Source organism: Acomys russatus, chromosome 21, assembly GCF_903995435.1.
Source record: "Acomys russatus chromosome 21, mAcoRus1.1, whole genome shotgun sequence".
NCBI classification, from domain to species: Eukaryota; Metazoa; Chordata; class Mammalia; order Rodentia; family Muridae; genus Acomys; species Acomys russatus.
Window position 1 is genome coordinate 53619132 of NC_067157.1, and position 27453 is coordinate 53646584.

At 43.8% G+C, this 27453-nt stretch overlaps 1 protein-coding gene across 3 annotated transcripts in view; it reads right to left on the reverse strand.

The window, feature by feature from the left end:
- The window catches only part of Prkn (parkin RBR E3 ubiquitin protein ligase), a 1140959-nt gene that overhangs the window by 370564 nt on the left and 742942 nt on the right, over positions 1-27453 (reverse strand). For 2 of the 3 annotated variants that reach the window (XM_051164341.1, XM_051164340.1), the window contains exon 7: positions 17089-17225. In XM_051164341.1, the coding sequence (XP_051020298.1) occupies positions 17089-17225 (137 nt within the window). Of the gene's footprint in view, positions 1-15873; positions 15965-17088; positions 17226-27453 lie in introns of those variants that run through there. The other variant, XM_051164339.1, reaches the window with a different exon arrangement.

Here is a 27453-nt window from a genome sequence, read left to right on the forward strand (position 1 = left end):
CTGCACTGTGAGCTCAGAGGCAAGTTTCAGTAGCCCTTGGTTCGCTGCCCTTTACCCCCAGGAGAGTGAAAACCATATTATTCACATTAAACTCCAGGCAACTTAATTTTCTCCTTGTTTTTAGGGCTCTGTGCACCATTTTGGAGCACTTCTGGGCAACAATCTGAAGATGATTTTGCAGAACGTGAGACAAAGCGCTCACCAGGAACGGATCAATGGTAACTGTTAAGTCACTTAAAAAGGAGCTTTACTTTCCCAGGTGTTCTGTGTCCACGCTCATCCATCCTGGGCTGAAGCCAGAAATTTCCATGCTGCCATATTATCCTCCCTCTTGGCCCCCTCCCTTTCACATGAACCTACTGTGAAACCATCAAAGAAAGGTTAGTAACTTTTTCCCAGAGACCTGAGCACCAGCAGCTAGCCAGGGGAAGCTGGGGTACTCCCCAGGGGTCTGGGGTCTGAACAGTCTTTCCTATTGTAAGCTTGGAGGGGTGGCCTCTCTAAAACCACTTAAGAAAGGCAAAGTCTTCACTGTCACACAAGGCATACATTTGCTGGCCCTGTCCGTGTCCCTAGTATCATGGTACTGTGGCCATATCTAGCTATTCTGTGCCTCAAGGCTGCCTTGCTCTTTGAATTTTCCTTTAAAACTTTTATGATATTTTAAATATGTATGTATGTATGTATGTATGTGTTGTATGTATGTTTTTGTTTGTTTACTTGTTTACATGTGTGTGTGTGTGTGTGTGTGTGTGCGCGCGCGCGCGCGCGCGCGCGTGCACACACTCCAGGGCATATAAGTTGAAGTTTTCTCCTCCTGACATGTGGGGGTAGAGCATAGGTCATCAGGCTTGGCAGTAAGCTACTATACCCACTGAGCCATCTTGATGGTGCAGGGCTTTGGTTTTATTTTTTGGTTTGCTGTTGTTGTTTTGGTTTGGTTTTTGTTTGTTTGTTGGTTTGTTTTTTTGCCAGTTTTTCTTCCCTGTTTTGCTCTACTTCTTCTTCCAACTGTGCTATTTGATGAGTGTGTTTAACCTCCTCCCTGAAGATTAGGTCCTTGATGGAAGCCAGCTTATCTATTCTGCAAAACTGTGCCCCCACTATGATGCAGGCAGATACTGTTTCCTACAAGATGGACATGAAGGACTGTGCTGGGGTTTGATGGCCTCCTGTACAAAGTGTGGAATCTTCCACAGATGTCCTTGTGTTTGCTCGGGTGGCACAAACAGGATTTTATGTTTTACTAAAAGATAGCAAAGCTCGTCGTAGTTCCCCCAAATATAACTACAAGTAGATTTTTTAAAAACAAAAGTATTTACTTCCACAATAGAAGAAAAGTATTTAAAACTATTGTACAGGTTTTAAGAATTCAGCGAGTTATACATGTCTGTGTGAAGTAAAGCCAAGACACTCATGAGAATATCTTCTGTAATACAAGTCAAAAATATCTGTAAATTGGAGATCTGTCTCCATGCATTAGAATCATTGTCTCATGAGCACACTGAGTTTTTAAAGCAATAGCTAAATATCTCTTAAATTCAAGGTACTTGATTTTATTATTTATTTATTTTTTTAAAATTTTTTATTAATGTATTCTTGTTACATCTCAATGGTTATCCCATCCCTTGTAATCTCCCATTCTTCCCTCCCTCCCATTTTCCCCTTATTCCCCTCCCCTATGACTATTCCTGAGGGGGATTACCTCCCCCTGTATATGCTCATAGGGTATCAAGTCTCTTCTTGGTAACCTGCTATCCTTCCTCTGAGTGCCACCAGGTCTCCCCATCCAGGGGACATGGTCAAATGTGAGGCACCAAAGTACGTGTGAAAGTCAGACCCCACTCTCCACTCAACTGTGGAGAATGTTATGCCCATTGGCTAGATCTACTTGATTTTAAATCCCCAGGTATCAAAGTAGCTCTGCAGTCTATTCTAGAATAGTATGCTAAGTGTTCTTAAATATATATTTTATTGCCATCAGGAAGCAACTAAAAATGTTTTCTTTTATATTCAAACTCCTCAGAAAAGGCCCCATTGCTAAACTCTGGCAATGTGCCTCCTGCAGCCATGCTGGGCTCCTTTGAAAATGCACAGTTGACAATTATAAGCAGTTGTGCAAAATCCATGCTATTCTTCCCTGGAGACTCTAATGCCTTGGAGTGGTTACCTGTGTGATTGGGTAATTCTCAGAAATGCTTGTTATTTACTCCAGCATCATTTTGGAGTCACTGGTAAATACAATGTCCCTGTCACCTGGGACTGTCCTCCAAAGGGCTTGAACAATATTCTGTGCTCCTTCCTAGGACCAGGAATGCACTAGGACAAACAGAAGTTGTGTGTGTGTGTGTGTGTGTGTGTGTGTGTGTGTGTGTGTGTGTGTGTGTGTGCCATCCAGAGGCAAGGTGGGCCCCTGTTCCCTAAACTGGTGTTTCCTAAATTACTGGCAGAGCAGATGATGAGCAATAGATTTTTTTGAGGGTATGATTTAGGTCTTGCTGGTTGCAAATCTCATTATCAGCTTTACAGCTGTTTTTCTACCTTGATTTATTTTTATGTTTAGATCAGAAAGAAGAATGGCAAAACTGCAGCCTAGAGGTTTGCTTTGGAAAGAAAACTTTGAATTACTCTGTTGTTGATTTACACCTGGCGTGCTATACTTAGCATGGAGACAGAGTTAAGCACACTTTGTAGGTAGTTACTCCCGCTGATATGACGACAGCTACAGAAGCAGCAAGTAACTGGGAACAAGAACCTATTCCAGAAATAGCACCGTCTACAGAACAGTATTAGATAAATAAATTCTGATGATGGTGGTGGAATTTCATCCAACAAGAGCTCTTTGTCCCTCTGAAACCAGGGTCTTTTATTACCCAGTTAGTTAATATGGACCATAAAGTTCCACCCAAATCATGGTCCAGCTGATATGCCATATTAAAGTTTAAACAGAAGGAAGAAAACTGCCTAAAATTGCCTCGAGGTGTTTTAGAGGCTGCACTGTCCAGATTCTTTTACTCCCTAGCCCCGCTATTACAGGGCCTACTGCTCAACCAAACACACCATTTGAGATCTGAACAAACTCAGATTTCTTTTCATCATTGATTACAGAGAGCAGTTAGAATGCAGACTTTTGAACTGGGGGTCCAGCTCAACGCTATAATCCAGAGCCCGGTGTCTTCATATGTGGGCCATGGCCTTGCGTGGCATCATGAAGCTGAATGTGGGGTGGGCATGGCGTGTAAAACAGTGATAAGTTTCTGAGTGGACAGTGGGCAAACATTAATTAAATTAATTAATTAATTAATTAAAAGTCAAATTCACGACGAATCCAAGATGTTTCTGGCATTGCTGGCCCATGTTGCGTCTGACTTTACTGTAGCCTTAGTTACGACCACACTACATGTGCACTGTGTACAGTGTGATACCGGCGATGTTGCCTGACCACGGACAGGATTTCAGTCAGGCTAGCACAGGCTACGAAGTGCTTTTTCTGTACATATAAAAATTTCGGCTCTTACAGAAGCATGCTTTAATCAAAGATAATAAACACATCTTAGTTTTCTACCACTAGTCTGCAGTATGTAAGCAACAAATTAGCCTATCTCCTGACTGTACTATGCTAGAAGGCTTGACTTTAAAAATTGTTGTTTGATTTGCTGTCTTGAGGTTCATTTTAAAATAATTGATCTAATTTGGCTTAGGATTGGAATAGAAGTCCCAATAATTTTGAAAATCACCCTACACATGCTACTGCTGTGCTTTGTATCTTACATTACCCAATATTTACACTGCCCAAGATTCAATCCTCCATACAAAAATAAACAACATATCCCTTTCATGTACTGGAGTTTTATTTTAAATATGTGGTAAGATTATGTGTATACAAAAGAACTCCTTTAAAACAAGTCTTTTGATAATCCATTCTCAATACATGTTGGATCTTTGAAACTATTTTATACCCCTCAATATCCATGACCACATATAAATTTCATGGGTGAAAAGGCATCATGGATAATAAAAGTTTAGGGACCTGAGCGCACAGCCTCGGGTCCTATCCCAATCAATACACAACAACAACAACAAAAACATTAATAAAATGTTGTCTTTGACTTTTTGGAATTAAAATATTTAAACTTAGAAAAGATTTACAAGGTTTTTGTTATTGTTGATGTTACTCAGAATATAAATCGGTTTTCTAAAACAGTGGCTGCCTGCTGCAACTTCGGTAAAGCACTGGAGTAGGACTCTTGGCTGCTTTAAGTCACTGGTTCTCAACCTGTGAGCCCTGAACAACCCTTTCACAGGGGTCGCCTAAGACCATTGAAAAACGCTGATAATTACATTGCAATTCCTAACAGTAGCACGTTTACAGGTGTGAAGCAGCAAGGACAATCATTTTATAATTGGGGTCACCACAACATGAGCAGCTGTATTAAAGGGTCGCACACCTGTAATCCCAGCACTCAGGGAGGCGGAGGCAGGCAGATCTCTGTGAGTTCAAGACCAGCCTGGTCTACAAACAGTGAGTCTAGGACAGCCAAGGCTGCACAGAGAAACCATGTCTTGAACTCCCTTCCCTCACCCCAAAGAAAGAAAAGGATAAAAAAGGGCCGTAGCTGTAGGAGGTTGAGAACTGCCATTCTAAATGGTGCACTGAATGTACGCCATTGCTGACCTCCCCTTCCTATCAGCTTGAAGTAATACTAGACCTGCTTTATGGACAATGACTGCCCGTGCTTCCAGGAACCCACTCTGATAAGCACGGGTCTGTAGACACCGAAGGGAGATTGGGGACGTACAGCTCTACTTGTCCTCTCGGTATGCCTGCTGACATGGAGTCTGACCAACATCAAATGACAGCTATATAGGCTTAGGGGCCAGAAGTCAGGGACCATAGCAACTCTGAGGCTATAGAGGCCTGGATGTGAACCAAGTTTCACGAATAAAGGTGGGAGGGAAAGAGATGGCTTTGGAGTTAGGCAAGCTAGTGCTTAGAGTTAGCTTCTGGGAGCCTTGGTTTCTCTATCTGTGAGATGAGACCCTCAGTAAGAACCAACAGAATCATCGTGACACTTCTTTGTGGTGGTACACAAAACCTGCTTCGCCAGTCAAGAATCGTTTGTTAATGGTACTCTGACCAAGTAAATGAGGAGTTTAGTTACTGGTGGCGTCAGGGCCAGTCTCATGACTGTACAAAAGCACTATTTCCACAGTCATAGGCTGGCTTGCAGAACAAGTACAAATGAATGAGTTCATCTTGTCACAGGTCTCAAAGAATGAACTCCAAGAAAACCTGTTACCCTTTCCCTTGGAAGGACCAGCAGAGCAAGGAAGGACGCTACTCCGAGAGGATGCTATAATGACAGTGTGTCTGCCGAGGCATCAGGATGCACAGAGAGTCTGCTTAGGAGTCGTCACAGAAGAGAAGTGCACACTGCTAGACGCTGCAACTACCTGAGGTTATTGAAACAGTTTAACTACATTTCTATAAAACCCACTCTTTCTAACTGAGAGCAGCAGGAGGGATCCTGACTGCTTTGGGAGTGGTAGGTAAAAGAACTCTTTTGAACCTTGCATTTGGGGAAGTGGCACTCTGGCGCCCAGATGAGGTTGGGGTGGGAGCCTCACACAAGGACCCCAGTGTCCACACTGTCTCTGTCTTTGGTGATGACATTCCAAAAGATGAGATGCAAATACAAACTATGTTCCCTGTAATTTATACAGAAATAAATATATGCTTGATTCATAATGATTTTGAACAAAAACGAATCACATTGTTTTTCTGCTTTCTTTATTTCTAGTCTATTTTTTTCTGTAAAGTAAGGTATTAGATATGTTCAAAATCATACAAAATAAAGAGTTCCTGAAACCCAACGTTCAAGTAAGGTCTTAGAAGCTATACTCACAATATGGTCAAGGCAGACAGGCATGCTGTCTGTAAGAGAAGCATCTAAGTAGCAAGACCTCAGTGATGTGTACCCTAGCCTCCCCACAGACAGACCCCTAGAGATAGCTTGAAAAATAGGACTTGTAGTAAAAATCAAATTTAATGATTTTAATAATAGCATTTTCTGAAGACTCTCAAATTGTTTTTTACAGTCCAACATTTATGTACCATTTCATACTTGCTATAATGATAATGTAATGCCCAGCTCAAAGGAAATGGTTGTTTCCACACTTTACCATGGAGTTGACGCGGACAAAGTCAAGAAGAAAAATCAAGTTTCACTTTTAACCACAAAGCTTTGGAGAAGCCTCAGGTGCAGTGTCAGGCTTTGCAGGGTAATCACAAGTTTCCAGCTCTGTTCTGAAGCTGGAGGGCTGGTGTGTGCTATGGGCCCACTGGGAAGCTGCCATATGTGTGTTAGCAAGTGGGAAATGCACCAGCCACCTTTATAGAAGATTTGATTTTAATTGTACTTGATTTCAGATTTATTTTCACTTTAAGATGAGGAAACAAGCCTTTTATGCAGCAAAGCAGGTCAACAGCATCTGAGCACAGGGTCTGTCCTCTGTCCTCAAACTGGAATCCTACGTGTGTAGCTTATAACCAAGTGTCCCCTGTAGAAGCCGAGCCACAAAAACACCGAAGACACCTTTCTGAAGACCGCTGCATGTCAACCTAAGCTCTACTCTGTATTCCCAGCCTTTCTCTAGACCACGCTATTCATGTTCCCTTTTAGGTAGGACTGCCCAGTGGCCTTATCACTGTTTAAGAAATCAAGAGACATGAGGCCTTTGGGACAAGGGCTCATAAGAAAGAGTCATGTCTGTGCAGGTGGCAAAGGGGTGACACAGCTGCTTTCCAGAAAGACATAGACATCCACTTGTCCTTTTGTTTCCCTATTCCAGCTGGACTCTGGATGTAGGGCACGGGTTTCACCATGAGGAAACAGACAAGCCCCAAAGGAGTGGGAGAGCAAGACCATTGCCGCTTAGAAGAAAAGCACATGCCATCTGAATCACCCACCCTGGACAGGAACTGCCTGCAGCTGAGTGTGAGCCATTACAGTTTAGACTCCATTTTCAGTCTCCAACAACTATTACGGACATTTATAGAGGCTCCTGACCATCCATCCTGGGGAATGAAGGACTGAGACATGACTACTACCTCCCCAGAGAAACCCGAATGTTCCCTTTTATATCAGATGGGGGCAGGTAAGAGGATCCTTCCTGGAATGCGTGCTGGTGGGTGTAGTTTTTAAAGCAGACATTTGGGAGATAGGCCCAGCATCCCTATGGACAGAGTTTCCATGCGTCAGAACACAGATGCTGTCGGGAGGAGAGGCATTGGGGAAATGAAGCCAAGAGGCAGATCCATACACTACTTCAACACACACAACAGCACACAAACAGGCTTCGTGCTCAGCCCATCCTTTCTGAATTTGGGGATACATAATATCTGGAATCTAGTTCAGAATCTAGATGGTGGATGAGAAGCTGAGCCTACTTTCCCAAATACATCTCAAAAGTCTGAAGCCTGGTGCCTCAGAATGTGACTGTAAATGGACACCAGACCTTTAAAGAAGGAACGCAGACCACATATGATTGTTTGTGTAAGCTCCTAACCAATCTGATTAGTGTTCTTACAGGAACAGGCTGCTGGGGTAGAGACACATACAGGAATATGCCATCTGAAGGCATAGGGAGGAAACTGGCCATAGGAAAGTCAATGACTTGGAGAAATCAAATATAATGGAACCTTGATCTTGAATGTGTAGCCTCCACAGCTGTGTGAAAATACATTTCTATTGTTTAAGCCACTGAGAGTGAGGTATTGTTCTTTTTTGAAAGCCTAAATAAGAGAATACAGTGGCCTATTATAAAAGCTGGGTAGGCATTCAGAAAGAGCTGGTACTGGGGCTGGGGGTGCAGCCCAGTGGCCAAGTGCTTGCCTGGAAAGAGCTGTTACTTGAAGCAAAGAGGAAGAAGAGAGGAAAGAAGTCAGGAACAACATTAGAAAAAAAGAGAAGAAAGAAAATATAAGATGCTAACATCACAAAGCTCAGTAGAATAGAGCAGACAAGATGACGTGGAAGACATGCAGACCTCAATGGGAACACATAGTAGAATCTCCTGGTTCAGTATCATATATTACTGTCATATTGACATTAGACTATTAAACCATTCCTCTTCTTGTTAAATTGATGTGCATTCAAAACATTAAACTTTTTCACTGTCCTGCTTAGGAACCAAATGGTCTAAACTCTCATGAATATGTAAATCAACCCCTCTAAGCACATTATTAATTATTTGGAAGACAGTTGGAGGTCACCAGCTCACACCAATTTCTATGCTTGAAGTCTCATTAACACAAGACATCACACAGTGAGAGAGAATAAAGTTTATCACAGTTACTAAGTGTGCGTGTGTATGTGTGTGTGTGTGTGTGTGTGTGTAGTACATACACAAAATAACATTCAGCACTGAATACAGAACCATGAGACCATGAACAGATACACACACACACACATACACACACTCACACACACACACACACATGCACATATGCACACACGCCTCTTGGTGACAATAATGGCAAAGATGTGATGAAGGAACAGAGAGGGCACACAGGTCTGCCAAACCCTAAGCAACAAAGGCTGTGAGCAGCACAAGAAGACACAGCCCTTCCTGTCCTGGGCAGGAGTCCGCCTGACTCACAGTTCAATACAGTAACCCAGAGCCACCCCTTAGAGAGAAAGTGACTTCCCTTACATAGTCTAAGTCACCAGTGTCCTGCTTCCCCTATCTTTGTCACATAGCTCAGATCACATATTGACTGAGTCTGCTTCCTCTCACTGCAAGACCCCCTTTCCTTTGGAAACCTTTATGAATATACCTCGCTATGACAGGCAGGACTGAAGTATCTTGCTCGACTCCTACAGGACTTCCTGCAGTAGTACTTGGTATGTCTTCCCCCAATGGTGGTTCAGAAATCTCTCTTTCCTCCTGCCCTCTCTCCACACCTATCACTTTATAGCCAGGGCAATTGAGAGCAGACAAGTGAATCTGAGTCAGGAAGTGCATATTTAAAACCTAACGCAAACAGTGCCTCAACACACTTGAACTTTCTGGACCTACAGGGTATAAACAGCCTTGCTTTCTTTAGAATAAAGTTGTGACAGGATGCAAAAGTCCATAGCCCGGGAAGACAAAGCACATAGCACATTTTCCGGAGACAGCACAACCTGTGGGTCCGTGCCCCAGCATGCATCTGCGCGTCTCATCTGCTGCACTGTATCAGCTGCAGCTTGGAAGCTTCTTAACCACTCACATGCTCTGATCTAAAGTATCATATGAGCTGCCAGGGGAATGCCCTCAGGACTGAGGGTAAGGCGGTTGACAGCAGTACATAAAATGCTGACAGGTGAGACAGGCACATGGCAATGGCAGTGAGCTAGGCTCCTTAACTTCACCACAGAAGACACTGATCACGATGCAATGCTCCTTCCTGTCAGCCACACAATGCTCTGGAGTCACTACTAACAGTTTGCTTCTTTTATACTGCTGGTTGTGTGCTCAAATTTTAGGAGACAGCAGAGATAAGAGGAGGAATACACACATACACACACACACACACACACACACACCACACCACACATCACACACACAGACACATTACACACACCACACACACACTACACACACACACCACACACACACACACACAAACACACACACAAAGGCGGCATCTGGTATAATTAACAAACTGTATAAAATACAACTAGGAATAGACTCCCTGAATGCCGGGGCAGCGTGCACATCACCACTCCGTGACTAAGACCACGCCTGGAAATGACAGTCTTCTGGACAAGGAAGTCTGGGCAAACCTGTCTAGGATCAAGCTAAAAGCTTGAAGCTAGTGAATCCCTGTGTTAATTAGATATATACATCTAGGTGGTGACACCATAGGAAAGATCAAGGAGCAATTCCCAAGTAGAAAGAAGGAAAATGTGACTGGGGAGGTGACATGGAGACCACTGAGCTGCAGGCAATGTCATTCCTTCTGTTGGTCTGTGGGTGGTTGCCAGAGCTTCCTAACAGCATTTATGTCCTTAGCTACACAGACATGTGTGTCTGAGGCCTGTGGCTTGACATACATTCCAGACCATAAAAGCATTTAAAATGATTGGCTCAAAGGTTGGTTAATATCCGCCAACTACTGCTGTCAGCCTTCCGGCTTCAGGAGAGTTCTCTCTACATGGGTAATGGCTGTGCTGAATCAGAAGGCAGTGGAAAGGAGTTTGAATACATGTTAATAAACAGAGGAAAGCACCTAAGTACAAGAGCCCACACAGGCATCTGCCCAGATCTCCCCAGATAAGTAATGGATGTGTCCCTAAGATGGTTTACGGTTACCCTCACAAACCTGAAGAGTACAGTCTCTCTAAGAGTGTTTCCTTTTAGCCAGGCACCTTGGTGCAGGCCTTTAGTCTCAGCACTCCAGAAGCCGAGGCAGGTGGATCTCTGTAAGTTCAAGGCCAGCCTTGATTACATAGTGAATTGAAGGACAGCCAAGGCTAGGAAGAGAGATCCTGTCTTAAAAGCAAAACAAACAACAAAAAGAGATGTTTATTTTAGCCACTTGAGACATGAGAGAGTAAGAAAAATGAACAAGAAAAGGGAGTTTGGAACACAGATATTCAAGCAAATTGAACCCCATCCAGCCCCACGGAGGTGCAGAGACTTGGAGCCTTTGTAACTCACTGAAGACAGGCACACATCTGAAATGGCCACAGAATCCCACTGGAGCCTCTAAGGTAGAAGTTCTATAAAGGCAGCAATTGCAGGGCCAGATGGATGGCCAGACAGACAGGCCCTTGCTGACCTAGCTGAATGAGCTTGGGGGCAGCATCACTTTTGCCCAACATCTCTTTTTCTGGTCTCTGTCTGTGTAGTAGTCACTCCTTATAATGAAATGACTTGATGGAGTGTTGCTTCTGATGCAGGCGGGCAGAGAAGTGCAGGAAAACCAGGTGATAAATTGTGCTTTGTGCCAGACTCTGCACCCGAGCTAAGACTGCTCTGCTTGCAGGCCTATTTGTGTTTCCTTCTGGGCACACCCTGGACTCCATCTCCCAACCCTATCTCCAGGCCTCAGTGCACACTGTGGGCTTATTTGCACCTATGAATCTAGATGGTCCTTGTAAGAAACTTGGGAAGAAGTGCTGTAGTCCAATGCCTGGCCCCTGCCTCATCTGTGTGGCCATGCACTCCTATGCCAACTGCCCTGCGACTCTGTAGGCATTTGGAAGCTACTGAGGAGGAGTCATGAGATAGCAGAGATCAGTATTGAGTCTCTGGGTAATGCTACAGAGTAGAGGCCCCACAGTAACCCACATGGCCTAGTGGAAGGGAAATTTTGCTATGCTAAGCCATTGAATTTTGGGGGTAGTTTTGGTCATAGACGGTAGACTAGCCCCCCTTTATACTACTCCAGGCTTCTAAATAAAAAGAAAACCACCCAAACTGCCAAATTACTCAACAGATAAAACAGAAAGAACAATGATTTGAGAAAATTAGAACCATTGGCTTAAGTCCAAGGCAGCAGAATACTGACTTTGGTTAAAGAAAAGAGAAGAAAAAGTGATGGTTTGTTGGTTGGTAAATTTTCCAATGTGGTTTTTAGAATCACATTGATTTACACACACACACACACACACACACACACACACACACACACACACACACACACACACACACACACACATACACACACATCTCCAACATTTAAAAGCCAGAAAACAATCCTTTATTTTATACACCTTGCCTGTCCCAGGTTCCCAGGAACATCTGTCTTATGATGCAACACTGTGGGCAAAGACACTGAGGACCATGGCCGACTGAGGAGAATGGATGTGATGCTTGGTCTTCCTTACAGTATGACTTTTTCCTCCAGGGGTGACATTACCATCCTATTGCCATTTTGGAGTAGAGAGTCCTTGGGCCATGGTAGCCTTGGCGACTGAGTGATAGTGTTGGTCCACAGCCACGGTGATAGGGCTACTGGCATTCTCTAGGAGAAGGTGACGCAGAGGCTCATAGGATTCCGGCTACTACTTCCTCCAACTCTCCATGAGGTGCCAGTGATGGGGAATTCTAGAGTGTTCAGGAAGTAGAAGGCTTACTGAAAAGGAGGCTCCATAGGGAGCTTCCTTGAGGTTGTCAGAATGTTAGGGAGGGACTTTGTGATGGACAGCTGATTGGAGGTGACTCATGTTTCTGTAAGCACCCTGCCACTCGAACTCAGTACATAATCCCAACAGACTCGTTCAACTGCTCAAACTTTAATGGAATTCTTACTTTGGTCCATCCTCTGTACTCTGTCTATAGTGAATCAATGTTGCTTGGCAACTCCCAGGAAAAGTTCACACAGTGAGCACCAGGATATAAGGGGCTGGGCATCCAGAGGGAATACAGGGAGAACAGGAAAAAGCCAATCAGCCCGGCATGCTCCCGCTCTGCTCTCCAGCCACCATGACATGAGCTGGCTCGCTCCATCATTCCCTCCCTGGCCTGACGAGCTGTGAAAAGCAAGACCCCTGTTCTGTGCTAACAAGTTAGACATTAGCGAAAGCCAAACAGTTTTAAACGTACCATTCTTCAGCAAGGAACACATCACAGAGAAAAGGCAGAATGGCCAGTGTGCTGTTGGTATGAGACATATTAGACAGAGGTTTTTAAGTCCCTGACTGTAAGAAGTGCTTTCCCCTGAGGATGGTACTCCAGGGAGTTACAATCCTTGAGCCTTTCCAGTCAAGCCCCTTCTTAAATCCTCATCCTGTTAGTTCAGGGCACAAAACCTTGTACTACTGAATATTCTGGAGCTTCAGATTGTCCTCTCTTCTGAGGGAATGTCAGGCACCCCGGTGACTGCTTGTAGCTTTCCAATTCCCAGAGCACCGAGGCAGGCAGGGGCAAAGAGCCTTAAGCCACCTGCTCCTCCGTAACTCTGTGATGAGCGCTGAGCACACCTCAGACTGAAAATGAGCCAGAGTGTCCATTTCTTACAGGACTGACAATTCTGAAATGTAGAGAGAGAGAGATAAACCCTTCCTCACTGAAGTTGCTTCTCTTGGGTAATTTGTCATTGTGACGAGAAGTCTTAGCACACAAATTACATGCAAAATGACCCAGGACCAAGAAAGCAAAAGGCAAACCAACATGATTGCCACCTCCTCCCCAAACACACTTGTCAATCATGGCAGTGTCCAGGGCATGCCACCGGGAAGGTGAGCTCTGTGCCACTGGAACCCCAGGGGCACGAGAAGCCTGTGTTGTCCAGGCTCAGGGCAGATGAGTCACGCACATGCTTCTCATAGCCGTCATCGCACGAGTTCTAAAATAAACCAGCCCAGTTCTGAAGCCCCACCAACTTAGTGAGCGCTCAGCCTTGACAGGATATTGAGAGGGTCCACTCACACTTTAAAGTAGTTCCCAGCATGCAATGTCAATAACCCACAGTCCAGCAGAAAGCAGAAAGCAGCGGATACTTCAGAGGCACCATGCACTTTCCCTGAAAGCCCCTATTTTTATGTGAAGTTTGTCACATGTTCTGGAAACAGGCTGTTTTTTCTGTGTTTGACAATCTCATTTTTAACTCCAGTAACATTTACTGAAAGGCTTATGTTGGGTACCGTATCAGAGATGTAGGGATAAAGCAGACTTGGGCAGAAGCTGTCACACTCATAGCTGCCATGGCTTCCCATTCCCAGTCCTGTCGCCTACAGCATACTAAACACCGGTGCCTTCCCTGAGAGCCCATCAATTACTTGCACCCAAGTGTGGCCTGGGCACGGGAAGGTATAAGGAGACCACGTGACTGAGATGGGCATCTGGGTTTGCAAATTGACACCAGCAGGAAGCTAGGCATCAGAGAGCTGACAGCACAGATGGACTTTGGCACCACAAACCCAGGGTTGACGTCTCAGCCACATTAGCCTCCAGTGTGACAGAAACCACACTACCCGTGACAGTCAATATTCACCATCCACTTGACTGCATCTACAATCACCATAGAAACAGAGAGGCACTAGGTGTGTCCGTGATGAGCTCTTTGTTTACAGAAAGCTTTGACCAAGGTGTGGAGACCTATTCCATGGGTTGGGGACCTGAGCTCTGTACAAAGAAGAAGAAAAGCTAAGCATTGTTTGTCACTCTCTGCTTCCTGACTGCAGGTGTTAGGTGAGCAGCTGCCTCAAAATACTGCCTCCCTGCCTCCTTACCATCATGGCCTGTCTCCTCAAAATGTGAGCCAAAACCAAACTTTTATGTCCCTAAGTTGCTGTGATCAGGTACTTTGACACAGCAACAGAAAATGTTAACTTGTACACACTGTACCAGGGTGACCCAATTTTACTCCTGGGCATCAGAATGTACTTTGGCCTATGCATAAACCACGGAGCTGATTTAAAGACCCGATCCTCCAATGACTTGTCTCCAATGCCAGAAAAGTCGATGAGCATAAGAGAAAGTGGATATACCAAAGATTCAGGATTTGGGAAGTGCTATCCTTAACAAAGGACCCCAGGTGGAGTGCGTAGTCTTCCTTTGATGAATTGGTGACTGAGAAATCATTGCGCCAGGCATGATAGTTTAAAATGGCGCAAGACGTGTATGCAAAGGATGTCTTGCTTGAGCATGTGATTCTCACACTACGGAAAAAAAAAATATGGCCGCACTTGAATCTCTTTCACGTAATGTAGAAAGATGATGAACAAATAGCATCCAAATCTGGGATATTCTAACAGCAGTATGGAAGGCCGTGCCCGCACCAGTCAACTAGTCACAACAATGTAATAAAAGAGAGAGAAAGCAAGTGTGGGACAGTGAGGGGAAGTGAGGTATCTGTACATAATGGGATTTGGTGATGCTGTGTTTTGAAGAATGGAGGGAATATGTCATATTTAGGGGTGATCACTGTACTGTAATGGCGCATACCATTGAAGGGAAAGACAAGGCTCTGAAGTGTGCATGGATAATGATCTAGCTGTCACTCAGTAAGAGAGATATTATTATTGTTGTTGTTGCCAAGGGAAAAGTGAACACCAGTTGCAGTATTGGCGATTTTCAATACAAATTCCAAAAGCCTGAATCCAACCCGAAAGAGTGCATGTAAACTAAACTGTAATTTATATTTTAAAATGCATATTTTCCAGCTATTTTTTCCCCAGCTAGGCTAAGATAGGAAGAAACCCAGATGTAAGGAACGCTCCAGGTAAGTGCTCATACCCTGATCTGCAAACACAGCTCCCACTGGTGGGACCCAGAGCTGCTACAGAAACGGCGGACTCCAGTCACTGTGCAGGAATCGTAAGATGAGCACCCCACCCTGTTGCACAGGTAGAAGGGCCATGGGGTCCCACTGTAGTTTTGTTCTTTACTTCTGTATGCACAAACATTTCTACAATTAGAGGCTGGCCTTTAAGAAATACGCAAAAATGAACTAATCTCTAAATGTGTCCAGAGTACGAAATATGCCTTAAGATGGGAACTTGGAAATATTTCCACAGTCTGTGATTTAGTGAGGAGAATGATTTACCCGATTACTTCAGTAATGATACTGGGATCAGTGAGGTAACTCTGTACGCGAAGGCACTTGAAATCCCTGCAGCCCACATGGTGAGAAAAGAACCCCGCCCCCAGTTGTCCTCTGACTTCCACATGGGCGCCATGGCGCATGTGCACTGCCTGACCCATCCACAAATATATAAAATTGGAAATACACAAATGATTCTCAGGGTTTTGATGTTTTTGTTAAAAATGTGAAAACATGATATATTTCAGTGAGTTTTAATCCATATGCTTCTATACATAGAGGCAAACTATGATAAAACATTTCATCATTGGCAGATAAAAATATTGAAGAGTGTGCAGCATGACTTACAGAGTCAACACTGCAATCAGCCTCTTCTGTTTGGATCTCTGTCATTTAGAGGCATAGACATGTTTGCTGTGATTCCAACTAAAGATAAAAAGAAAAATAAATCAAAGCTAAATCTTAACCACAGAGTCAGGTGTCACAGAGTGTCTATGTGTCTAGTTACAATACTAAAATTAGTGGCACATTCAATCTCTCTCTCTCTCTCTCTCTCTCTCTCTCTCTCTCTCTATATATATATATATATATATATATATATATATATATATATATGTGTGTGTGTGTGTGTGTGTGTGTGTGTGTGTGTGTGTGTGTGTGTGTGTATAGTGATCCAGGGATACCAACCACGCTAAATACACAAAAATAACTCAAAATGCATCAGTGACTTACTATAAGAGGTCAGCAATCCAAGAAAGCCATAGAAGTAAATTACCACTATCTCAGATATGACAGTGAGTAATATTTGACACCAAAATAACAAAAGACATCAATAAATTGGACTTTGTCAAAATGATTGGTAAACAGATAAACTGTAGAAGGGGGTAAATATTAATACTAGATCATAAAATCTAGGATCTATATATCTCAAATTTTCTTTATTATTATTAATTCCTATTGTGTATGTTTGTGTATGCATGTGTGTGTAATGGCTGACCATGAGCAGGCCAGAGGACAACTTGAAGTAGGTTCTTTCCTTCCATGATGGGTTCTGGGCTGGAACTCAAGTTATCAGACTTGAGCTGTAAGCTCCATTACCACTGGGCCATCTCTTCCACTCTAGAGACCCACAGCTCAATAGCAAACAACAAATAACCCAGTTAAGATGCACAAAGGACTGTGCAAACATTATAACAAATGCTTAGATACCATGAGAAAATACTCAACATCAGTAGCCAGCAAAAGGCTGTTCTACCAGGACAGCTGCATAAAACTGCTCTACATCCAGAAATCGTCAGCCAACGCCACAGACATTTATCTTGGATGAATAGCATTCCAATTTATTTTCATTGCCTTTAAGCGAGGCACACATATTCAAGTGTGACACAGTTTCCAGGCGTTTGTGTCTCTGGCTTCTTACTAGGCAATGACCACGTTTAAACCTTCAACTCCTGGGCCAAGGTTAAGCTTACATCAAACAGTTTACATCAGCAGTTCTTCTGCTATTAATTAAGATTAAGAGGTAGGAAAGAATAAAGGGCTTGTCTTACCCACACACGGCAGGGAGTAGCCAAGCTGAGCATCATGGATGAACTGCCGATCGTTGAGTCTTGTGACACAGTACAGGTGGAAGCAGTCCAAGCAGATCACATGACGGTGGTTACACTGGAAGACCAGGACAGGGCTCCTGCACAGACAAAGGAACAGTTTTTATGGGACCTCCCAGGTGGAGAGAATTCTATAAAAGTGAGGGTTACTTTGTGCCAATACTGGTGCTGTCTGACTTTGAACTCATCAATTCTAAGGCTGTACCTTAAACAGGGAAGCCACTCCATTGTAGTGTTATGTCATCTGTGTTTTTTCCTCCCATCCCTTAGCTCCTGGAATAATGACTCATGAGACTCATTAAATATTATACAAATACCTAGGCCATTATCTAGGCTCTTCTCTGACTAGCTTATAATTTAAGATGCCCCATGATACTAATCTACATTCTGGCGCATGGTTGGTTACCTGAGCTCAGGCACCATGCATCCATCTTCTCACATCTAATCAGCTGAATCTTGCGGGCATGGCTATATCCCAGAATCCCTGTTACCTGCTGGATGATTCACCTATTTCCTGCCTTAGCCACAGGCTGCAGGTTATTTAACTGGCAAGCATTGGCTCCATGTAATACATAAGGGACTCCTCTACACTCCATGGGCTGTATTAGAACATTAACTGTGCTGATTTATATTTAGAGTCAATAGTTTATCAATAAGTTGTTTAAACCTGAGATTAAGTATCATCTTTGCGAGATGCCTGCCCTGCTCCTCATTAACCTGCTTACACACCACACCCTTAAAGAAGATGCCCCTATTGTCTACCTCCACTGACCAGTCCCTGACTACACACTGACCACATAGTACATGTATGCTCTTTCTCCTTATCCACTGTGCCCGCCTTGTAGTGGATACTGCCTTACATTACACTGATGTTCCCACAGAAGCAGGCCTTGCGAGCTTTTACATCATCTTGTGGATTTCATTATAATAACATATAAAGTCATAACTTGCCAATATCACCATTGCACCAAAGGTGCTATCCCCAACAGACAGCCCCATTGCCCTAGCAAACAAAAAAGGGAAATTTAGAAGTAAGAGATTCGTCCATGGGATTTTTTTCTATTTTAAGAATTGTGTCTGAGTTTCATCTTATGTAAGCACTCAATCTCTCAAATATGGTTATAAGATTTCTAATAGATCAATATATACAAATCCTAAAGCGTTTTGGATTGCCTTATGTGGTGATTGGAGTGACAGATGCCCCATTGGCTCATGGGTGTGAACATTTAGTCCCCAGTGGGTGGCACTGTTGGGGAGGGTATGGAACCTTTAGGAGGGGGATCCTTGCTGAGGGAAATGTGTCACTGTGGGTGGACTTTCAGGATACACAGCCCTGACCCACGTCCTATTCTCTATCTCGCCCTTCCTAATGAGTAGACAAAAATGTGACCCTGCAGCTTTCTGCTCCTGCTTCCTTGCCAGGCCTTCTCCCTCATGGCAGACACTGTCCCAATGGAACCATAAGCCAAAAACAAACCGCAGCAGCCTCATGCTATCCTCGCCCTGGCTGCTCTATCACACCAACACAGAAGCAGCTCATGCAGGGTTAAAGTTTATAAGAAAACGAATCCCATGAAGAGTCTCATCGTTTTGCTGGCAAATGAACCACATGTGCTTATGTGAAGGGCACAAATTGATTATATTAATTTGAGATCCTTCCCAGTTCAATAGTGAAATTGCCTTGCAGTCAGTTTAGAGGCGCCTGTTGCCTAGGCAAAGAGAGACTACACTAAAAAACATGTTCATTCACACCCAGTTCTTAGCAGTTACAAGATCTTTTTTTTTCCTTAGAAAAATCAAGATTAAATATTAGCATTATAGCAAATAATTTCTTAACAACTATAAGGCTGAGATGATTCTGTTATCTCACTTATTTCAAAACGGCACCTACCACAGGAAGCGGAAAACATCCCCTGGTGTGTTAACACCACAGTCTGTTTTCTCTGTGCTACAGTCCCTTGAAATGCATTCTAAGTGGAGGAGAAAAAATAAATGAATTTGAGTGTGATGATGCAGAGGCCTCCCTTCTGAGTGTACCACAGCCCCATTCAGGGCTTTGATTCCTGCTTCCTGCTTGGAGGAGAGAGAGAGGGGGCCTTAGTTAACTGCTCCGAACTTTTAACCCTTTCCCTTCCAACAGCTTTCCTGTTGACGACTATAACATACAGTGCTTTTTTAACTCTGACTTGACATACTCCACACACATGTGCACACACTTAGCGTGATCTATGTAGCAGCTATGTTTTACCTTCGTCTGCATGGATAAATGATGAGAGACATATTCTTAACTATGATTGTGGCGATGTTATGTGGACTGGGCCTTAGGTTGCCAACCTGCTACCATCACCAGTAACCACTGGTGAGACTGTTAAAACACATTTACGTTTCCTGTAGATAATAAGCCTAAAAGGTGTGTTTAAAGGTGATGCCAGAAAGCAAATAATAATCTGTAAAATCAAACCAATCCACCCATGTCTGCCATCCCAGAGTTTCAGCACATAGGTTTTTCTTAAACTTTTTTTTTTCCTGTATGTGTATGTGTATGAGCCTTAATGTACGTATGGTTACCCCCTGCTTGGAAGAGCTGGAGAAGGCCAGAAGAGGGCATTGGATCCCTGAGTGTTGGAGTTATATGTCGCTTAATGATGAGAACAAACTCTGGTCCGCTACAGAGCCCTGTGTGCGCTCATAACTGCGGAACCATCTCTGCAGCCCTCAGGCACATGGGTTACTTTCCTTCCCTATAGGAAAGAAAGCTAAGGAAGAGATTGTCCACGGTGGGTAGGAGGCAGCATCTATTTACCACACTTATTGCTTCTCTTCCAGTTACAATGTAGTCCAAAGGCACAGAGGCCATTCACACACTCACAGATATTAATGACATTATGGTACTGAAAACAGATTAACAAGAGATGGAAAATACATAGGAAACCATCAGGTGAGACAAACTCTACAAAGATTTAGCATCCCACGTATTATAGAAGGTCTTAGAAGCCCAAGGCTGAGGCCTGAAAGGCCACACCATCCTAAGTAAAATGCACATCAATGTCCTATACCACTGTAACCTCACAGAAGAAGTGGGGCGTGGTGAAGCTGAGGGAGGCATGTCCTCCTTAGGGATGTGGGAAGAAGAGTCTTTACAGAGAACACGCCTGGGCACTTATGGTCCTCACATTGAGACAGAGGTGGAAGAGTAATTTGCCATTGTAGCTAATTCTAATTACCAAAAAGAGAAGGGGCTACTGCCATGCATGGGGCTGGAAAGAAGCCTCCTGGCAGCAGACAGCCCTGCGGTGCGGTGCACGTCATACGATAGAGCTTCTCTCTACAGTGTGAAGGGCAAGTCAACAGCAGTATCAGCCAGGGATCCACAAGTGTATTCACCAGCCGTAAGCCCTCAGGGGATGCTTATTACAGCAGCTAGCACCAGACAGCTCTCACTGCTACAAAAGCTACGACTTCAGACAGGGACTTGGAGAACATCTGTGTGGATAAAAATGGGAGAAATTGGTGGAGTGGCTTAGCAGACAGTGAGAAGTGAAGGGGCCAAAGTCTAAGAAGCAGAGATGTGGCCAGTGCCAGGAGTGGGGATCACGGCCCTTTGTTTCTCTTGAAGTTGAAGCCGCCACACAGGCACAGGGTGTGGAGAATAACCATGGGAAATTGGCCTAGCAGCAGCAGCAGCAGCAGCAGCAGCAGGAGAAAACACAAGTGCTTGCCTTTGTTCTCTTGGGAAAAAGAAGAAACATCCAAACCACAAGAAGCGATAGATGAGCTAGTTATTCCAGAATTCCCATTGTCTATTGTACATGTACAATTAATATAAATGCACAGCTATGGAAATATTGTAAGGTAAAGAAATGCCCATGTTAAGATACATACATATAAAGGTAGCTAACTGGATCTGTTGGACACAGACAAACATCTGTCTGTCTATCTGTCTATCTGTCTGTCTATCTATCATATATTTATATGTATATACATGATACAGATACATATTCACACACATAGAAGTTATAAAACATAATTGCATTCCATAGAGAATTACTAGAAAGTTGAATTTCTTTATAAAACCATGGGGTAATAATAGTGCTGGTCTCTTATGAAAACATTTCTAGTGTGGTAGTTTGGATTAGAATGTGCCCCTCTCCCCCACATAGGCTCCTATTTTGAATGCTTGGTTCCCAGGTGGTAGAACTCTTTGGGAAGGATTAGGAGGTGTGGCCTGGTTGGGATAAGTGTGTTACTGGGGATGGCTTTGAGTGAACTGTCTCCGCTTCCTGCTTGCAGTTCCTGGTGTCATGTCTTTGCTTTGCCATGGTCAAGCCTAACCTTCTGAAACCATAAGCCCAACTGAGGGCTTCTTTCTATAAGTTGTCTTGGTCATGGTGTTTTTATCACAGTGATAGATAAGCAGGTAAGATGCTAGGACTTATGAAAATTAGGTAGACAAGGAAAGAGGAGAGAAGACACGGAGGAAGACAGTGCAGACTTTGCACTGGGGTGGGGTGTGAGTCAAGGAGACAATCCTAGCATATGTTTCTTGACTGGTATGCACTAAAGGTTGTTCTGTGTTCTGCATGCCTGTGTCTCCTTAAACTTCATGTACCGAGTCATTGTCCCTAAAGACACCATATTAGGAGGCAAGGTTTGGAGAAGGTTGCTGGGTTCCAGAGACCTCATCAATGAGGTTAGTGCAGTTGTGAGGGGGACCTCAAGAGTTCCCTCATCCCTTCACCATGTGAGGACAGAGGGGGACCTCAAGAGTTCCTTCATCTCTTCCACCATGTGAGGACAGAGAAGCCCTGTCTAGGAGCCAGTGAGCACATTCTCATCAGACACCAAAACTCCTACTACTGTGGTCTTGTGCCACATAGAGTCTAAAACATTAAGAAATAAATTCCTATTGTTCATAAACTACCTGGTTGCAATCTTTTGATATGACAATCCAAACACATGAGGACGGTTTCTGAACATGTGGTGGGAATGCTGTTTTGGTGGGGAAAGTTTGGAAAGAAAGAAACTGAATGTATTGAGGTCTTCTTGGAGGCCGCTTTCAGAATTCTGACCTGCGTTCTAAGGAGGCGGCTGAGCAATGGGAACAAAAGGGTGGATGTAAGTTATACTTTTGAGGAGGAGCCGTGGGACTTATTTCTCATGGGCCTTTTGCTCCTCCTGAAATTCGTCTGTGCCCTTTGATCAAATTATATATAAATGTCACTTGATCAATCTAGAAATGATTTTACCCTACTGAGATAGGCTATAGAGCAGTTAATTAAAGGTTAAATAAAGTTCTCAATCTTACGTAAAAATAATTGCAAACATGTTATTTGACATTACTGAGGAGTTATTTGCAAGCAATGATTCCCTGTTTCATTAAAAGAGTGGTGTACAGACCAGTGGTGTACAGTCCACACAACTGATGGAGATTCAGTGAAACAAAACCTGTGGCAAGCCACTTCACACATCAGACAAGGCAGGCCATTGTTGCATGGTACTGCACACCTGGGGACCCTATTCTCTAGGGTCTACAAAAACTGCGCCAACGCTTTTGTATTTACCCAAGCTGTAACATATGCAGGTTAATCCCGTGTAGCTCACGTTTAGTCATTACCACATCCTTTCTCCATCTCTTCAATATTTTGTCCCTGGAACTTCATTCACCCTGGTAAAGTGCACGCTGTGGTTCCAGATTCTCAGGGAATGCACACCAGAAAGCAATGTGCTGGCAACTTGAAGGGATGCAATAATAAGGAGCTAATTGCAAAGTCTTAAGGGCCCACAGTCATGTAGAGTGGCCAGGGGAGGGACACAAACCGTTTTAACATTTGGCAGAATATTTTACGTTTTATTAGAGTTGTAGAAAACCTCAGCAGGCTCCATGGTGAGCAGTCCCTATGATACTTTTGCAAGACCCACCCCTAACTTCAGTTCTACTCCACAGTGAGTGGACTATTTATTCATCACAAGATAAGTGAATGAAAGAGCATGTGACCGCATGCTCTCAGAAATGTGGCTGGCTCCTGCCTGCTCTCTCCCTCTCCGTTTCAGGACAAACATCCCTGGTGGTGGGGTTGATCTAGCAGCCTGACATGTGACAAGCACCAGGACCTCTTAGCAACAGCCAACAGTGACTCCGCTGCCACCCACACAGGAACCATCTCTAAAGCACATCTGCCCACCCCAGTCAAGCCCCGAAGTGACTCTCGCCAGGGTAAGCATCTTGACTATAACTCCACACACTACCAGGAGCAAGGATCATCTGGTCAAGTCTTCTCAGATTCCTAACGCATGGAAACTGTGCAAGACTAGATTCACTCTTTTCTTCAGCCATTAAGCTGTGGTGTTTTTTTTTTGTTTTTGTTGTTTAATATGGAAATATCCAAGTAAAATAAGCTAAGTGGAAGAAGAAGCTGTGTTCAATAGGTCTTTAAAAAAAGGTAGGAGAGAGTAAGTGGCACTAGATAGCTGGAGGGCCAGAATTCTCATACACAGGACAGCAGAAGTTTTTGAGGTCAAGGGCAGAGAGTGAGGACACAGAAGTACTGAGGCCCCAGGGCAGTTATTTTGCTTATTTTTCCACTTGCCCAAGTGTAATACAAAACTCATATGTTCACATGTAGTTTTAAAAATCTATGACCTAATCACCTGAAAAGCACAGTAGATTAGAATATGGGGGGTAGGGTGGGGGAGTAGAGGCAGGGGGATCTCTGTGAATTTTAGGCCAGCCTGGTCTACAAAGCTAATCTAGGAGAGCCAAGGCCACACAGCGAAACCTTGTCTTGAAAAAGAAAATGTGGGCTGGGTGGTGGTGGTGCACACCTTTAATCCCAGCACTTGGGAGGCAAAGGCAAGTGGATTACTGTGAGTTCGAGGCCAGCCTGGTCTACAAAGTGAGTCCAGCCTAGCTAAGGCTACACAGAGAAGCCCTGTCTTGAAAAACAAACAAAACAAAAAAGAAATGTATGAAATCCTTAAGGAAATGAAAGCAAACAAATCTTTCTCACTTGTGGGAGAGAACCTTTTAATTTAGCAGACACTTGACCCTTGAAAATACATGCGCCGTTTCTAAGGCATATTTGGTTTGGACAGCTGTCACATAGATGTTATGCCCCAGGAAGCAATCTTTCACATCGCTCAGAAAACTCCCAGTTTATGGAGAACTCCTGAGAATTTTGTAAAGTATTTTACTAGATAAAAATAATTAGAGAACCATTGAGATGTAACAAGAATAAATTAATCAAAAAATTTTAAACATAAAAAAAGTAATTAGAGAAGAAAAAAGGTGACACTCCCAAATAACTGGACTTATCCTCTTAACGGTCACTTTAAATCTCCTTTAGTTAGAGTTCACTTATAAAAGAGCACACAACTGAGGTATCAGAAATCTAAGGCAGCTTGGTTATTTTTCTGGATTCAGCAAAGTCATCTACTAGCTTCCTAGATGCACCACTGACTGAGAAAGCTCCATCATGTGCAGTGCCAGTATAAGGAAGACCTGGAGATGCCATGTTGGCACCCGTGTGTCTTTGGAGTTCATTAATTCGAGTTAGCCAACTGAGCAGTCCCCATGGCTGGAGAGGCCCTGGATCCAAGATACTAATGATAGATTCAATGTTCAGAAATTAAAATAAGCTTCAACAGTTGAATGACCTTCAAAATTCCCTCCAGCCGCTGAGTTAAAAAGCCCAAAGAAAGTTCCTTTGCCCATTAGTGTCTGCTTGGAACCATCGTCCTTTAAGGTCCTGGTGGACCCCATAAAGCTCATTAAGTGTCTTCCAGTTGCTGCTCCCTGTCTCCCCATCCCATGCTGACCATGTCACCTGGCCCAGTCTCTCTCTCTCTCTCTCTCTCTCTCTCTCTCTCTCTCTCTCTCTCTCTCTCCCTCTCTCTCTCTCTCACACACACACACACACACACACACACACACACACACACACACATACACACACACGAGATTGTTTTGTCACCCTGAGCTGACTCACAGAAGCTACAGTACTTCAGTACAGAGAAGGAACCCAAGGCACAAGTTCCTTGTGTGTGTATTATTATTCATACATTCTGCCAGTACTGTAGAGAAGCCACTACACACCAAGAAGTGCTGTCTTTGGTCCATAAAAAGTGAACAGTTGATGGCCTGTCTCCTCAGCAGGCCATAGTCTTAAAGGGCTGCAGACAAGTAAGTAACTGTCTCATAACGTGACAGGTGTGACCAAAAGGATGAGTTTAGAGACTGCTGCCTTATCTTTGGGGTGGACAGATGGAGTCCTAAGACTGGGCGTGTCTCGGTGCAATTGGGTCACACACAGAAGACATAGAGCAAACATAATATTTTATTTTGTAAGGATAGTATAAAGATGTCAGGAATGGTTAAGAAACTATAACTTTCTATTATCGTATTGGTCAGCTTCCCCTTACTGGAACAAATGCCTAAGAGAGGCTATTTGGGTTCACTGTTTTTGAGGCTCTAATCCATGGCTGAATAGCCATGTTTCTTTGAGCCTTTGGTAGAATAATACAACATGGAAGTAGCATGTGGTTTACGAAGCCTGTTAGCCTCATGCAATCAGGAAGTAGAAAGAGGAAGAGAAAGTCCCAATTTCCCCTTGAGGGACACATTTCAAGTTTCCTAGCAGCCTCTTGCCAGCCCCGCCCCTCAACTTCCACCTCCTGTCAGCAGTGTGGGGGAGGCTGGAGGCCATGTTGTCTCCAAGTAGAGAAACCCTCTTTTCTGCAAGGGCTTTTTCATATTAAATCTTTATTCAGTGATTCTATTTCCCATCTGTGGCACTAAACGTTATTAAGTTCAAGAGATTTTTCAGCCTCAGCATTTGTTCTAAGCTTTGGTCCCCTCCTCGCTGTCTGTGACACTGCAGACTCCCCTGTTGTTAATGTGCAGTTTCTTCCCTGGCAGGAGCTTGATTTTATATACCCTGTGGCATTTGCTCATGGCTACCCAGGGGGTTATTTAAAATTCTACCATCAAATTAAGTATACTGCTGTTGATATGCTAACTTTCACTGTGTGTTATCATGAGGAGAAACAGGATAAGTTCAAGGAAAGAGAGATCACTTTTCCTATTTCAGATGTCCCTCACCCCATGCACCCTGATAGTTACTACATAAATTTCAGAGTACCAACAAAATAGGAGCTACGAAATAATTGATGAGAGATTGCCACAGAACAAAAACGTGATGCCCCTCTGGAGTAGGTGACTTGGGACTTACAAAGCCTTGATGCAGTATGCAGTACAACAGCTGGAACCCCCACATCACCTGGGCCCACGTCCAACCTCCTCACCTGCCCCCAGTCTAGTCAACATGGCTCAGTTCTCACCCTGTTCAGTAAGTACAGCTTTGCTGCTCAGTGGGCCTCTAACAGAGTGTTCAGGCCCAGGCCGTCCTGTCTTTTAATCTCTGCATAAGGTAGACCTATGAGTAGAACATATCTCTCCTTCTCTATTCACCCACCCTGGGTTCCACTCAGGCTGATCTCCTCTGTGTGTCCCCTTCACCTCTGATCCATATGTGTGTGATATCTCTCCTGTCTCATTTTTTGAAAAATTTCAGTGTTAACTCAAGCCCAGCCTTTTCCAGAAGCTTTGTCTACATTCCCTCCCCCCCTCATTTTTTTTCTTTTGCTGATTTACTTTTCCTGAAATGCTTACATCTCAAAAGCATTGTATTATCCTCAACTTAGCATCTTACCATGTCTCTACCTGCTCTATGAACCAACATCAGACTGTCCCTGCCTGAATAGCCACACAAACTGTTAAACCACCAAGCGCCTGCTCCTGGGACTATAGGGAGGAGAGTTTGCCACTGCTCTCATGGAGGCTGATCTGGTGCCAGGATGAATAGTCAGAGCCCACTCAGCCCAGTGTGACTGAAGCAGAGGATGTCTCTAAAGGAAGAGAAATTAAATGGCAGCCTCTGCTTATAGGCAAGAATGCATGCATCTGACCAAAACACCAGAGGTAAATGGGCAGAACTGCTTTAGCATGAAATAGGTGATCATGCCATTTGCTTCCATATCACCAAGGTCCCGAATTCCCTACAAGTTAAAGATGAGACTGAAAGGCTTGGGAGATAGCTCTGTTAGTAAAATGCTTTTCTTGCAATTATGTGTATGAGAACCTCAGTCCAATTTCCTGAGCCTTAAGAAAAAAAGAAAGAAAGGGAAAGAAAAGGAAAGAAAAGAAAAGAAAAGAAAAGGCTGGGCATGATGGGTCTCATTCGCAATCCCAGGTCTAGATGGGAAGAGACAGTGACAGGTGGGTGTTACTGGCCAGTCAGCCTGGCATGGCTT